Source organism: Lissotriton helveticus, chromosome 5_1, assembly GCF_964261635.1.
Source record: "Lissotriton helveticus chromosome 5_1, aLisHel1.1, whole genome shotgun sequence".
Classification (NCBI taxonomy): Eukaryota; Metazoa; Chordata; class Amphibia; order Caudata; family Salamandridae; genus Lissotriton; species Lissotriton helveticus.
In genome coordinates, this window is record NC_136065.1 from 372,951,033 (window position 1) to 372,966,744 (window position 15,712).

General features: G+C 47.6%; 1 protein-coding gene across 3 annotated transcripts in view; it reads right to left on the reverse strand.

Moving 5' to 3' along the window:
- The window catches only part of PAX7 (paired box 7), a 270,897-nt gene that overhangs the window by 45,110 nt on the left and 210,075 nt on the right, over positions 1-15,712 (reverse strand). The window contains exon 9 of one of the 3 annotated variants that reach the window (XM_078642523.1): positions 802-814. The exons of the other annotated variants lie outside the window; for them this stretch is intronic. Within the exon in view, the coding sequence (XP_078498649.1) occupies positions 802-814 (13 nt within the window). The remainder of the gene's footprint in view (positions 1-801; positions 815-15,712) is intronic. 3 annotated transcript variants of the gene reach the window in all.

A 15,712-nucleotide genomic window follows, 5' to 3' on the forward strand; every position in this document is an offset into this window, starting at 1 on the left:
GGCGCTACCTGCAAAATCTGTTGCGGCGACTGTAAGGGTGCACAGTCAATGCACCTCACAAATGTATTAGACCATGAGCTAAGCAGGGCCCACCTGAAAGGTTGGGGCTCCCTTGCACTGCAGGGGTCGCACAAGCCTACCTAAATTCCCTCTGCAGGCCCCTCCCCTTCATTCCACATCCCCTCTTACAGAGTGCACTTCCACTTGACGGCTTCTTGCACAGCTCTTAAAACACATCCATAACTCCTCCTCCCAACCCATTCTAATGCTCTACTCAAAGCTTCATTCCATACCCGTTGTGAGCTCAATTCCACAGTTCTGCACTACTCCCCACCCCCGCTTCCTTCAGCAATCTTACTCCACTCACTCTATGACTCACCATCTCAGTGCAGTTCTTTTCCACTGCACCACTACACTACTCTTTACACCACACATTCAATGCACACTGACTAACCATGCCTCTAACAGATACAAACGAACCTAACACTGCTCCATCCCACTTAGTCCCAAGGGTACCAAACCATCTCCATCTAACACTGTCAAGAAAATAGGATACTGGTGGTCGGCGTGTTTCGCCGTCCTATCAAGCCTGGGTGGCCGTGGAATGATGTTTGCAACTTGGTCATGACTGTGCCTGACTTTTCCATTTCTCTCCTGTTCAGTAGGGTGTCCTGCCACGGTGGTACAGTACTGGGGCACTCTTCCCCGACGGTCGGAGAGGTCGGCCAAGAGCCTGGAACGTCTCGGTGAGGCGGCTCAAAAAGGAATGGGCTGGGTTGTGCTCAGTGAAGGGCCTCTCACGTCACATTCCACACTGACGGGATATCGGTAAGGTGAGGTATCACAACGATCGCAGTTGCCGACAGAATTGGCGTGGTTAGGGGAATTCCCATTGGCCAGAATCGTCTGGTATGCCAGGGCCCCGGAGTGCGGGCGAGATCCTTGAACCTGGCAGTGAGGCGGCTTAACGGGGAGTTGGCAAGGCTGCGCTCAGCGTAGGGCCGCTTGTGTCACATCCCACACAGAATGATCTCTGGGGACGCAATGTATCATCACGATGGAGTGCAGTGCCCTGACTTGGGCATGGATACATAGATCAAGGGACCTTGGTCTTTTTTCATGCAGTATGCAGGTGGGGAGGGTGGCAGACCCGAAGGCCTTGGCCACCCTTGTGGCGGTAAAAAGACCTGCGAACAGTGACATTGACTTACAGAATGGAGGGGAGTCCGCCTTGCGGACAACCGAGGCCAGCACTGAGGGGAGAGATGGTAAGCCCGCCCGAGGAAAAGTGACCACCGGCTGGGGAGGCTAGGGCGACAGATTACGAGCCTCCTGGGTCCCTGGGCAGCCTGGTGGTCGGGGGGTGGGCCCCGGTAATGGCGGACAAGGATCAGAGGTGGGGGCCCACCGCCCAAGGGCGCAGGCGCGATGCGCCTGCGTGGAAAACTCAGTTTTGAGTGGTGCGAGCCAGGAGGCCCCTTGGTGCTGGGGGGATAATAATCTTGCAAATCATGAAAGTTAATATTAAAAGTGTATTGTGATTTTGAAGTATGAAGTTGATTTGCCTTGTCATGTTTATGAAATGTTGATATTAAACATGGCCGTTTTTAAACCCACACAAATCTCTTTGGTTGATTTAACTGTGGGGTACTTTATGCTTGAAGAGGGAGGTGGGGCAATGCTGGGGGATCCGGGTCCTATGCAAGTTACCAACTAACCTAAGGCATAACAACTGACCCTACCACTACCAGAAATCAATAACCTCGGGATATACCAGAAACTAGAACACTAATTATAACAAACAACAATTCTTAGGTAGAAATAAAAAAATCAATCAAATCAGAGAATTCAATAAATAGTAACCATTCAACCGACATAAAAAACTATCCCTAACAGACACTACCACCTGATCCCTACACCTCCAACTTAATGTGACAACTAACCATAACGCTACTAGACTTTCAATAATCCCTCACTATACCAGACATGAACAACCCACACCTATATCACACATCTCAATAACCCTGACTCTATCACAGACACCAACACACTGTAATCATATCACTGACATTAACAGACACTCAAGACTAGAAAATATGAGCCAAGCCCAGCTGTATCAGACATTATCAACCTCTAATAAACAATTCTATCAAGCACAAGCTACCCTGAACTCTGCCAGTCAACATTTATCTCTAACTCGTCAAGACACAACCTATTCCTAAATCTACCATATACAGTGGCGGCCAAAACAAATAAAAAATGGCTGGCAGGTGTAGTGGGCGCAGGCAGAGTGGGGGGAGGGAGGGGTTAAAAATAGCAAGAAATAAAAGATTTATTTGATGTTGCCGGCCGCCTCTGTGCTCCTCTGCTCTTTTGCTCCCAGAAGTTGCTAGGACACATCACAGACTCCCCATCCTATCCAGACCCTGCTCTCATGCTATACCTCACATGAGAGCAGCAGGGGGATTGGCCTGAGTGGGCTGGTTTGATGCTCGCTCAAGCACAAGGAGTCTGTGCTGCTTCTCCATCCGGCTGTGGAATACAGCTTGGTTGGAGAAACCGAAGTGTGCATGTCTGTTTGGCCGGCCTAAGATGGCTGGACAAACAGACAAGCGCATTTGTAGCACTGCATACCACTCTTCTTCCCAGCCTCCCAGTGTCAATCAGAATGACCCAGCCCCGCCCACCCTTGAACAGGCATACCGGACATAGAAAGGAAAAATATCATGATTATAACATGTTTTATTATCATTTTATTTTTCCTTCATTCACTGCTCAGAGAGCAGTGAGGTGGCACTCCTCTGCCTTAATTGAAGAGCCGCTGATGACCATACATCAACTATCTCTGTCTCCACCAAGCATAATCACCTCTAACCCTTTCAGGCATTACCTAAGTCAGGCTTTACCAGACCAAATAAATTCTAAATCGACAGAAACCAATAAATCCTAACTCAACACGACATCAACTATCTTACAATCTTCTAGTCGTCAACACCCACAGCTCAACAAGACATTATTCAACCCCAACTCTGCTAGACACCATTAAGCTCTAAAATTACCAGAAACCAACAAAGCTAATTCTACCACACATCAACAGATGGTAACTATGTAAAAACCCACATTACAGTAACCCTTTCAATGACACCAATTACCTCAGCCAGATATCAACAAACTACTCTTCAAGCAAAGCAAATGCTACCAGAACAAAAATGAACTCTAGCACGCCCCAACTAACCATAAACAGCGATTAACGATATTTATGTCACAATATTTCAGTCAGAAGATACTTTGCTTATGATATCTTAGTCCTACACCCAAACTACCCGTTACCCCAACTTTATACCACCTACTCCTGACCCTCAAGAGATGTTAGGAGACTTCTCTCCTTGCAACATCTTCTAGACGCTTCGACAGGTGGCAGAATAAGGAGGTGCACCTGAGTGGTGGGCAGAGCTTAGCATCATGCCCACGAGTAAACCCTGAACGCCGCATTCAGCGACAAACACGACTCTATTATTGGGAAACAAACGTCTTCTCTCCTGTTCAGAGCTGTCAAACACCTTCTTGTTCAGCTCAGCAGCTAATCCACTTATTGAAGCTTGCAGCCGCCGGTGCACAACGCCTGCGATAAAAGCATGTACAAAATTAGCAAAAGCATGCCTCTGGCACCTTCACTATTTGCAAACAGAGGATCAGGAACCATTTATTCCCTTCTCATTTTCCTAAGATCCCCAGGAGTGATGCTTTTGTTAGATAAAATGATTTTTTTCTATATCTGCCCGTGCTTTCATTTGCATTTATATTTTTTTTCCTTTTTTCTTTCCTAAGAGTGGAATCCAGGAGATAGCGGACAGCGATAAGGTGTGGTGGATGTGACAGCGCTAAAGGGCAGAAGATAGGCAGTATGAGGGAGGGGTGGATGAGGAGACGGGCAGGAAATGTAGAGGTTTAAGCAGGAGCTCAGGTGACCAGCAGATTAACGTCCAAAATGCACTGAGCTTTCTGAACTGGGACCATGGGGGGTGGCACTCGAAGCCCTGCAGAGGCACATTGACCAGTAAATAAGGCATGGGCTGTATTTAGAGTTTGGTGAAAGGGACACAAAGCTGTGGGTCTTCTGTTTTTGTTTTATTGCACGTTTTTAGAGCACAAACTCGACCTAAGGGCATTGGGGCCCTTTACACGATCACCGGATACTTACACAATATGTGATTCTTTTTTTTCCGGTGGGGGAGATAGAGTGATTTGCCCAGAATCACAGGATGCAGAGCAAGGGCTCGAACCTGCCTCTGTAGTTCCAAAGTCAGCAGCTCTGGCGATAACACCACATCCTCTCCTTTCCCTATAGACCTGCCACCGTGGTTTTCCACTTGAACATGGCGGAATACGCAGATGTCTTTGCCCAGTGGGAGTGTGGAGGTTGCCTGAGTGACGGCGCACATAGAAGACCAGTTATCCTAGTAGACTTATCTATAATTGAGCAAAAACCTGCTTATTTCATCAACAGCCGAAGTAGCGATTTTGAGGTGAGAGTGCTGTGGTCTATGTTTTTTTCCAGTGGAGGTATAGATTGGCAGCCAGCTCTGCACCATTTGCTTTTTGATTTGGCTGTGGGCTCATCCTGTGTAGTTGATGTTTGAAATAGTCCAAGCAAGCCGTGACCAGGGATCTTGAGAACACATGCTGGTGATCAGTTTGGAGCATATGAAGCACTTAATTGGTTATTTGTGATCTTGGTCTTTTCACTTACCTGTACAGAGAAGGAGACTGCTGATTTGAATAGGGCACTCAGATTTTTGAAAAAGAATCAGAGCCACGCATCAGAACTGGGGCCAGCCGAATGGGAAGGTTAGCCTATTACCATCAGGCCATTGTGTACAACACACATCATTCTGGTGATGTTCTGAGAATATGTTATATTTTATTGAATTTTACACAACACATCACATGTGCAAAAGTTCTTGTAGCACTACAGGTTGGCATCTAGAGGGAGGCACAGGTGGATTGCAGTGAGTCAACCATGCCAGTGGTAATTAGTATTGATGCTGGGTGGGTAAGAGTTCTAAAGAGGTAAAACTAGTTTTTCATATATGTATATGTGCAAAATCACTCGTCAGATGATGCAAGCAAGGAGGGATCACACACAGACCCAAAAGTGGCACTCCGTATTGGTCTTGAGCTAGTGCACTGGACCGTAAATGTTAGCCAAAGATCCCTGAGCTAACGTAGCTCTCATGTGGAAGTAAAAGCACTCAAACCCTCAGCTCGATAGGAGGCAGACTATTGCTACTATATATAAACAGCCATGAGTGCCAACTCAGTTATTTACTTTAAAAATAAAATACGTTGTTTAATACACAATTAAAAATACGCTTTTAGAAGAGAGCCAGAAGGTTTTAACCACAGAGATTCCAATGTTTTTATGCCAAATAAGGGTTTGGCCATTTACTGTCTCAAGGACTCAGAGCATACTCCATTATTTGTTGGTTGGTCTGGCCTTTGAGACAGCTTTAGTTGCTCACCAGAATATTGCCCCCCCCTCAAAAAAAAACCTGTGACATACATATGTAGGTGGGATTTGGTGAGCAGTTTTTATCCTTTGGTCAGTTAAAATGGCGGTCACGTTTTGCTTCTGCCTTCCACCAAATACAGCATTGAGCCCTGATCAGTTTGCTTTACCGATTGGCTCCTTTCATTTTAAATGACTGCCCAAAGCGTTAGCACATTGTTCAGATTTGCCTAATAATACTTCCTTTCTCTTCAGTGTTTAAGTTAGTTTTCTACTTTTTGTATGTATTATATTAACTTATATACTGGCTATTTTTCTGTGTGCACATCAGGTGGTCAGTTAGATGATTTACTTTCAGCTGCGGTAGCTCCTAAGGGGCATAAGAGCGCTGCCCACAGACCCCTCAACTGCCACATGCTGTACTGTTAATGTTCCTTATCGCTATTTTTTAACACCTCATTCACGGCGGCGCTGTTTGGGCAGGGTATTGGCCGTAGCCTATATGACTGGCAGGCTTGGAAAAACTCAAGTGCGAATGTCGGGTTTGACAGGTCTCTTACTGTGTCCAGCCCGGCATGCGCACTTCAGCCCCTTGAACCTGCGCTTTGTTAGGTAGCTAGGGGGAAGGCAGCGCTGCCGCTTAGTCTGCCTCGGAACGCTGGCTGCACCTACTCCTGCCAATCCTTGTGTGGCTCTAATGCTGTTTACTACTTACTACTATAAACAGCATGGTAGCAATGCAAGGATTGGCTGTAATGTGATCACAACCTTCAGTCAAGGCAGTGCATGCGGAGGCGGGCATATCCTTGGTCAATCACTGTGTGGCTTTATTTGAAGCCACACAGTGACTGGTCATATTTCTGTCCTTTGCCCGTGAGGAAGGACTCTTCCCTGCAGCCCCGTCAGTCTATCTAGGAATGGAGGAAGAAAGACACCACACCTGGACTGGAATTACAAGGAGGAGATATTGAAGAGATTGATGAAGCAGCAAGCATCCTTGAGAGACTGCATCACTCTTTTGGAGAAAAAGTTTGCGCAGGAGGATTGATGTCGAGTTAGATACTGAGGGGGAGCGTTTACATCTTACTGTGCCTAATGCAGAAAGATGTTTGTTACTTTCCGCCTCACCACTTTCACCAGCCACCACTGTTTACTTTCTATCACTTTTTAAAGTTTATTTTTCAATGTGTTTAGGTGACGTTGTAACATTGAACGTGCAAGCAATTTGAGTCCTCATATGGATGGTGATTTATTCATGTCATCTTCAAAATTAATAATAAGAAAATACATGACAAAGCTAAAAGACTTGTTTTTAAAAAAACATCGATAGAATAAATCAGTGAATGCTTTTCAATGTAAAATTTTTATTGGAAGCATTTGGCGACCACATTTGGTGCCAGTGTTTTTTTTTTGTGTGGCTTTAGCTTGCAGTAAAAAATCAAAACTAAAATTAACCATCACACCGGCTTGCCAATGCCAGCCCACTTGGCTTTGCCCATGCAAGTTTGATTGATAGCCAATTCAGCTTCCTCATCAGTTCAAAAATAAAAAGTTTGTGATGTCTCAGCCAAATATTAGTAGGGCTACTTGTTTCTGGGATCTTTGAAGTTCGTGAATTGTCTTTTTTGCGTATAAGTGGGGTTGCTTAAGACCACCCAAGCAATTACCACCTCATGGGTTAATAAAGTTATGTGAGGGGGCTAACGAAGAACCTGAGAGTGGCAAAGGGAGGCCAGGCCTTTCCAGATCTGTACAGGACACATTCAAACTTCCAAATTCCTGTGTTTCCTTGAATGTCCCCGGTGTGTGTGGTCTATTTGAATGATTGTCTTATGTAGTTCAAAAACACATAACGACCCCACTCTGAAAGCCAAAAGTGCACTTTCAAGAACATCACATAATGGCCTGACATCACAGTACAGCAGGGCATAGCATGGCATCCCGGGCTCACTGTGCCACTAGATTCAAGCTAGCCTGGCTGATTTGGGGTAATACCCCGAAACCGGTCCCAGGATGATTATTTCTGGTCCATGGAGGACTTGGCCTGGAAGTTCAGACTGGACTGTTCCCATGAGGAACAGGGACCAAACTGAATTGCATATGGCTGGGTCTAAACTGGGGTGGCGAAGAGAGCTAAAGAACGATGGATTTAGCCCAGATCTGTTGACTGGGGGTGAATGTTTGATTTGCTCTGCATTCCGTCCGTCATTTGTGTCTCTTTTGACATGACAGCATGGCATAACATAGGCTGTAGCATTATCACCGATGTGCGAGGACTATCCGTATCAGTGCAGGGTGACCATTCACATGTATTACAGATTTGCTCAGGGAGATGGGGCCTGTCAGGTGGTTGCAGGCCGGAGCCAGTGGGACGGAAGCACCTGAAGAGGAGGTGCATCTATGCATGCAGACGTGCATGTATGCCATAGCATAGGCGCAGTTTGCGGCTGCAGCACAGTTGCAGAGTGGGGGGGGGCATACCTGAAGAGTACCGACTGCAGACAGTTAAGGTAGCCTTCCTGCTTTGGGGTGGGCCTGGGGCCCAGAGCACACACATGCAGCCTTCGGCCGGGTGAAGAATTAATCACTGGCAAGCACCTGTCAGAGAGGTATCTGGAACTAAACGGAAACACTTGTTACTGTGTGACCTTTCACCTCCGGAAGCCTAAGGTACATAGGGCATTCTGACAGCAGGCCCAGCAGTAGGAGAGGGGCAGCCGGGAGCACGCTGGTGAGCCAGTGGGGAGACAAAATAAAATAAGAGAGAGAGAGAAAAGGAAGTTAGATGGAAGAGAAAAGAGAGGAAGGGAAGGAAGAAAAAAGGGGCGACGAAGAAGAAGGAAAGAGGGTCCGAGGAGGTGGTAAAGAAAGGAAAGAAGAGGACAGATAGACTGAAGATCGGAGAGGGAAAGTGAAGGAAGAAAGAAGATAAGAAGAAACGAGGAAGAGGTGAGGGAAGAAAACAGAGAAGTACAAGAAAAGCGAGAAGCGGAAAGCGGTGCTCCTGATATGATGGCTTTCCGCCATAGTCTTATGTTTGCCTCGCCAGCAGCATTTAGATCTCACAATGTTTTGATTGGTGCTAGTATAATTCCACTGAGGGCGCCAGTCCTTGTACTGTGGTGCATGTGAGGAACACTTTTTTCTCCCTCACTCTTTGCTTTCCCTTCTGCCTCTCTTCTCGGCCCACGCCTCTTTTTTACCCCCATTTCCTTCAGCAAGTCCAACCTACCATCCTCTGAGCTCCATCTGTAATTTCTGGCCGGTGGGCAGCCATCTTCAAATGTTTTTTTCCCCATTTCAAAATGGCTGCTGGCATGTACGTATGCGCATAAATAGAGCAGGGATAGGAAGGTCCAAGGGAATGTTTACCGACCACTCACCACTATACTCCCCATAAGTACAATATATAACAACTAATAATAGTGGTGGGTCAAAGAGAAACAACGAATGCCTAACTGTACAACCGACAACATGTGCTCGTTTGTAAGGTCTAGCAGATCATTCTACTAGAATCTATGGGGTACTTCTTCATGACTGAAAAAAATACCCATCAGTAATCGACCTGTGGCGCCCTTTTCATCATTTGGGTTCCTTCAGACCACGAAGGAAAGATTATTCCAGGATCAACTTGTTTATACTGGAAAGGAACCAATGGATATTCAGCCTCCTGTTGCCCCTAGTAGAATATCCATTGGTTCCTTTCCAGTATAAACAAGTTGATCCTGGGATAATCTTTCCTTCGTGGTCTGAAGGAACCCAAAATGATGAAAAGGGCGCCACAGGTCGATTACTGATGGGTATTTTTTTCAGTCATGAATGAAGTACCCCATAGATTCTAGTAGAATGATCTGCTAGACCTTACAAACGAGCACATGTTGTCGGTTGTACAGTTAGGCATTCGTTGTTTCTCTTTGACCCACCACTATTATTAGTTGTTATATAATGTACGTATGCGCACCCTTGCACAGTGGGCACCTAAGAATGTTTTTTTTTAAACAAATCCCACGCACAGATGGCCACCACTGATGGACACACCTTCTCAGCCGCCACCTTTAAACAGCACTGGATAGCTACTAACTAGACTAGAGCATACCGGAGCAAATGACAACCTAGTATACCAGCCCTCCTGCCAATGCTGAAATACGTTTGTGACAGTAACACTTCCTAGTTGAGCTACAGTAATCACTTGTTTTCTCAAACACACTTCCACTGTTTCTTAAGTGTTGTAAATAACACGTTGCAGTGCACTATAACCTGGTAAAATGGTACATAGTTTAGCAACCTGGAAAGGTACAAAGGCTTAATTTGCCTTGCAGAGACTCAAAGTCCAGGCCTGCAGCTCACTTACCGATATGTAAGGCCGTATTGCCGGCACCAGCACTTCACTGCGGGGAAGGCTGCATCTGTAATGGTGGAGTACCAGTGCGCCTCACAAGGCCTTCCCTAATGCTCCATTTCTCTGCGCAGAGCGGGCCGGATATGCTGTAAATTTGCAGCAGCTGACACTCTGTTGTGTGTGTGTGTGTGGGGGGGGGGTGGGGGGGTGCGAGGTAGCTGGGCTGGCATGGGGTGCAGGACTCTTCCTCCTCACACCGGATTCATAAGTGACATGACGTTGTTGAATTGCTCCCTGCCATGTCCACCTCAGCTGCAGCTGCTCGAAGCCTGGACGCGTTTAGCTGCTGGCAGATAAGGGGCTCTGTAGGGCCCGGGGCCCTTCGTCTCCCACACCAAAGGCTTCCCCGAGATGGAGCGGAGCGCGCGGCCCTGGCCCGCGGCACCGGCTCCTCGGTGTCGATCGGCGCCCGCAGCCCCGGCAGAGCCCGGGCGCAGATAAAGGCCCGGCCCGGCAGTATCATCGCACGACAGGCGCTGCCAGGCCGCTCATGCCTCCGCTTTAAAGCGGCAGCGCATCTTATGGAAACCGAGAAGGGGTGTTAAAGAAATCCCAGGAAGAAAGAGGGGCCTTATCTCTGGGAGACAGTTGTCAGGAATCACTTTGGCTGAGTCGTTTTGTCTCCGCGCTTCTTCTACTGTCAAGCAGGCCTCGGGGCATGGATCAAAGCAGAGAGGAGAGCCAGGCAGAGCTCTGATCCCCTCACTGGAGAGGACTGCACCAGCCCTGCGCCCAGCTACCAGAGAGAGAGAGAGGGGAGAGAGAGGGGGGGGGGGGGAGCCAGGCAGAGCTCTGATCCCCTCACTGGAGAGGACTGCACCAGCCCTGCGCCCAGCTACCAAGAGAGAGAGAGAGGGGAGAGAGAGGGGAGAGAGGAGAGCCAGGCAGAGCTCTGATCCCCTCACTGGAGAGGACTGCACCAGCCCTGCACCCAGCTACCAGAGAGAGAGGGGGAGAGGGGGGAGCAGAGCCAGGCAGAGAGAGGAGAGCAGAGCCAGGCAGAGAGAGAGGATAGGAGAGCAGAGCCAGGCAGAGAGAGAGGAGAGGAGAGGAGAGCAGAGCCAGGCAGAGAGAGGAGAGCAGAGCCAGGCAGAGAGAGAGGAGAGGAGAGCAGAGCCAGGCAGAGAGAGGAGCCAGGCAGAGAGAGGAGAGCAGAGCCAGGCAGAGAGAGAGGAGAGGAGAGCAGAGCCAGGCAGAGAGAGGAGAGCAGAGCCAGGCAGAGAGAGAGGAGAGGAGAGCAGAGCCAGGCAGAGAGAGAGGAGAGGAGAGCAGAGCCAGGCAGAGAGAGAGGATAGGACAGCTGGCAGAAGGAGAGCAGAGCAAGGCAGAGAGAGGAGAGCAGAGCCAGGCAGAGAGAGAAGAGCAGAGCCAGGCAGAGAGACGAGAGCAGAGCCAGGCAGAGAAAGGAGAGCAGAGCCAGGCAGAGAGAGAGAGAGGAGAGCAGAGCCAGGCAGAGAGAGCGAGAGAGGAGAGCAGAGCCAGACAGAGAGAGGAGAACAGAGCCAGGCAGAGAGAGAGGAGAACAGGGCCAGGCAGAGAGAGAGGAGAGCAGGGCCAGGCATAGAGAGGAGAGCAGAGCCAGACAGAGAGAGGAGAACAGAGCCAGGCATAGAGAGGAGAGCAGAGCCAGACAGAGAGAGGAGAACAGAGCCAGGCAGAGAGAGAGGAGAACAGAGCCAGGCAGAGAGAGAGGAGAGCAGGGCCAGGCATAGAGAGGAGAGCAGAGCTAGGCAGAGAGAGAGAGAGGAAAGGAGAGTCAGGCAGAGAGAGAGAGAGGAGAGCAGAGCCAGGCAGAGAGAGAGGAGAGCAGAGGCAGGTAGAGAGAGACGAGAGCAGAGCCAGGCAGAGAGAGCGGAAAGACGAGCCAGGCAGAGAGAGGAGAGAAGAGCCAGGCAGAAAGAGAGAGGAGAGACGAGCCAGGCAGAGAGGAGAGACAAGCCAGGCAAAGAGAGAGGAGAGGAGCCAGGCAGAGAGAGAGAGGAGAGACGAGCCAGGCAGAGAGGAGAGACAAGCCAGGCAGAGAGAGAGGAGAGCAGAGCCAGGCAGAGAGGAGAGACGAATGCAAAAACAACAGTTGATGGACAGAATGCAGAACAATGTCATACATTCACCCCAGTACAGAGATATGGGCCTAAATCCATCATTTTTTTGCTCACCGTGCCATTCCAGTTTGAACCCAGCCATATGCAAATCAGTCTTGACCCTGTGCCCCATGGGAACAGTCCAGCTCGAACTGCCAAGCCAGGTCCTCCCTGGCCTGTGAACAAGCATCCGGGGACCGGTTTCGGGCTTTCAGCCTTCATCAGCCAGGATAGCTTGATTCCAGTAGCATGGAGAGCACGGGACTCACGTCTGAGCATTCCCGTCCCACTCGGGGTGACAAATGCAAAAACAACAGTTGATGGACAGAATGCAGAACAATGTCATACATTCACCCCAGTACAGCGATCTGGGCCTAAATCCATCGTTTTTTGCTTAGTGGCATGGAGAGCACGGGACTCATGTCTGAGCATACCCGTCCCACTCGGGGTGACAAATGCAAAAACAACAGTTGATGGACAGAATGCAGAACAATGTCATACATTCACCCCAGTACAGAGATCTGGGCCTAAATCCATCGTTTTTTAGCTAAGAGAGGAGAGAAGATCAGGCAGAGAGAGAGGAGAGCAGAGCCAGGCAGGGAGGAGAGCAGAGCCAGGCAGAGAGAGGAGACAGAGCCAGGCAGAGAGAGATGAGAACAGAGCCAGGCAGAGAGACAAAAGCAGAGCCAGGCAGAAAAAGGAGAGCAGAGCCAGGCAGAGAGAGAGGAGAACAGAGCCAGGCAGAGAGAGAGGAGAGCACAGCCAGGCAGAGAGAAAGGATAGGATAGATCCAATTTCTGTCACTCTGCAGGCTATCTACTCCTTTCAAAATCCCTTTAAGTTTGATGATATGTAATTTGGGCGTGTTCTTGATCAATCTCGGGTGCTTCAAATTGTAGGGCTACAAATTGTAGGGTACTCAAATGCAAGATAGGCCAATTCTCCATAGAAGTAAGTTTATTCAGTTGTGTTCCAAAAGAGAGATTTCTTTTGTAAAGTAAAAATTGTGGTTCAGCATTCATATTTATTTATGTTGGCCATGCTGGCATTACGTGGGAACCGGTCACAATTCAGCACTAAGAAAAAAAACTGCAATGTTCTGCCCAACTCACCCTCTCCCAACTGTTCCAAAGTTATGTGCCAAAAGAGTTGGTCACCCAAACTTGTTACCAGAACCATAGTTAACAACGCGGCCAATGCTATTCCTTGGCACTCAAAGTAAATCAGCGGCACAATAGTATACCATGGTAAAGCATCAAATTTGCCATATATTTCATCCTGTGAGAAGACTCACAGTCAAAGGAATTTAAAAATCAATGCAATTATGATGGTCGAGACCCTCACAGTTGTAGGTATAGTGTCTATTTGGTTTTATCTGCGAACAGAGTGTGTGGTAACTGAATAAGGTGACACAGACAGAAAACGTGCTGGATCTAACTTTCTACCAAAAAAAGGGCATGCGGTCCAGCAGTTATAGTGGTCTCAGTTTTTCAGCTCTTACTCCATTTTGTCACAGTGAAACTCCATCTTGCTTACAGCAGCCTATTATACCCGCTTGGTTCATGGCAGTTCGCTCAGTGGTAACCATGATTTGCATTAGTAACAAACCAAAACAGTCCTCTTAGGGTTCCTAGTGATTCACAATGGCCCTTCTGGTGGCCCACTTTATTGAAGGGATCACACTTTATTAATTGTCCATTTTCACATACTAGCCGATCTACCCTTCTGCACCTACTAAAACTTGCACCCTGACTTCTTCTGCTTACACTCGGATTTTGTCTTTAACTAGCACATCACAGAACCACTCTAATGGCAACAGTACAAGCACACCACCCGGACTGTTTTCTCTCCTGAACCCTGCTGCCTATAAACAGACACCACAACATGAAAGTAGTTGAACTTACAACGTGTCACTTAACACCACATCTATACACTCTGGTGTGCACCCCATTCAAATGCGCAGGTTGTATACGACCATCTGGACATGCAACAGCAAGTACAACACATCCTAAATTTTGTAACCCACATGCACCAACCGAACTACGGGCCATATGTATCAAGCAAATTCGCATTCGCAAAGGCGGAAATTCGCAGAATTTAAGCCTTTGAGAATGCGAATTTGCTAAATGGAATGTATTAAGAAAAACTTGGCGTAAAATAAGGAATCGCAAAATTTGTGATTCCTTATTTTGCAATTGCATTTAAGGAATCGCAAATTTTGCGATTCCTTAAATGCAATGTATGTAGCAAAAAAAATTAGCAAAATGCCCTTAAGGAATCGCAAATTACCACCAACTTGTAGTTGGTGGTAAGTTGCGAATTCCTTGAAAAATGCACATTTTTGCATTTTTCAAAGTGCCATATGATGCACATACATGCCCCTAGGGCATGTATGTGCACCACATGTGCACCCATGCATATTTCAGGGGTGCAACAGGGTGTCCTTTGGACACCCCTGCACCCTTGAAATTATTCTCAATTTGCGATTAGCAAATTGCGACTCGCAAATTGAGAATAACTTCACATTCATTCCTATGGGCCTCCTGGCCCATAGAAATGAACGGGAAAGTATTCCTTAATTGCGATTCGCAATTTGCTAATCGCAATTAAGGAAATTTAAGGAATCGCAAAAAAAATGTGATTTTGTACATACAGACCCATTTGCGATTCTCAAATAGCGATTTCTTAAAAATCGCTATTTGAGAATCGCAAATGGATATCTTGATACATATGTCCCTACGTCTCCTCCTTGTGACTGGTTTGCGAGACTCCTAGAGTGAGTCAATGCACAATCAGACACCAGATATGCGCAGTAATTCAAAGACAGCCCAGATATGTGCTTATGCATACTCCACAGAGCCCCGATATGGGCTCATCTCAGAATAAGTGCAGCGATGAGAGCCCAAAAATGCCAAGAGGCCACACCAGTGGAAGATGTGGGTATAAATATCAGCAACATACATAGCTGTGGAGTTAAGAATAGTAAACCACAACTTACCTATACATCCTTACCGTCACAATTCAGTGTTAGTCAATATTATAGCCAGGATAGTATTTAATACACAATATTCTGGTAGAATACCACAGCAGGGACAGTGCAGAAGGCTAATGTCATTCCCAATAAATATTACAGTAATGGACAGGAATCAAGAACATGCACCGCTTGTAGAGTCCGTTACCTACCACCCTGCTAAGCAGAAGAGTCCTGTTCAGACGCTCCAAGAAGATGTCCGTGAATTTGTTTGCTCCAAAAAATAAACAGATTCCTGATTCTTAGAGGTAACCACAACTATCTTGCCTATATTTGGAGAGGGTCTATGTGCGATCTTTTCAGTGCTGGGGTGAAATAAATGTATACATCCCTAACTGCTCAGGCTTGCCCTTAGAATGGTAGCAGGAGTCCACAGCAGCGCATAATGTCCAAGTAGCCTCTCCCACAAACTTTTCAAACTGTAGCACAACTTCAGCAGACATTATGGCGCTCCAGGGGGGACATGGCTTTTGCCAGAGGTCCTGAACTGGACCTAGGACCTGGTAGAGGTAGGGGATGTGAGTGTAACATGACCTCTGTCATGGAGCCCCCAGTATGAGCAGGAATCCTGCACAGAACATGGTGTGGCAGTGGAGCAAGGCCGGCTGGACTACAGAGCACCGAATCCCAGTGTGACAACATGATCCCGGCCGTAGTGCCTAGAAGCATCAGCATGGATCCAGCACAGTGCA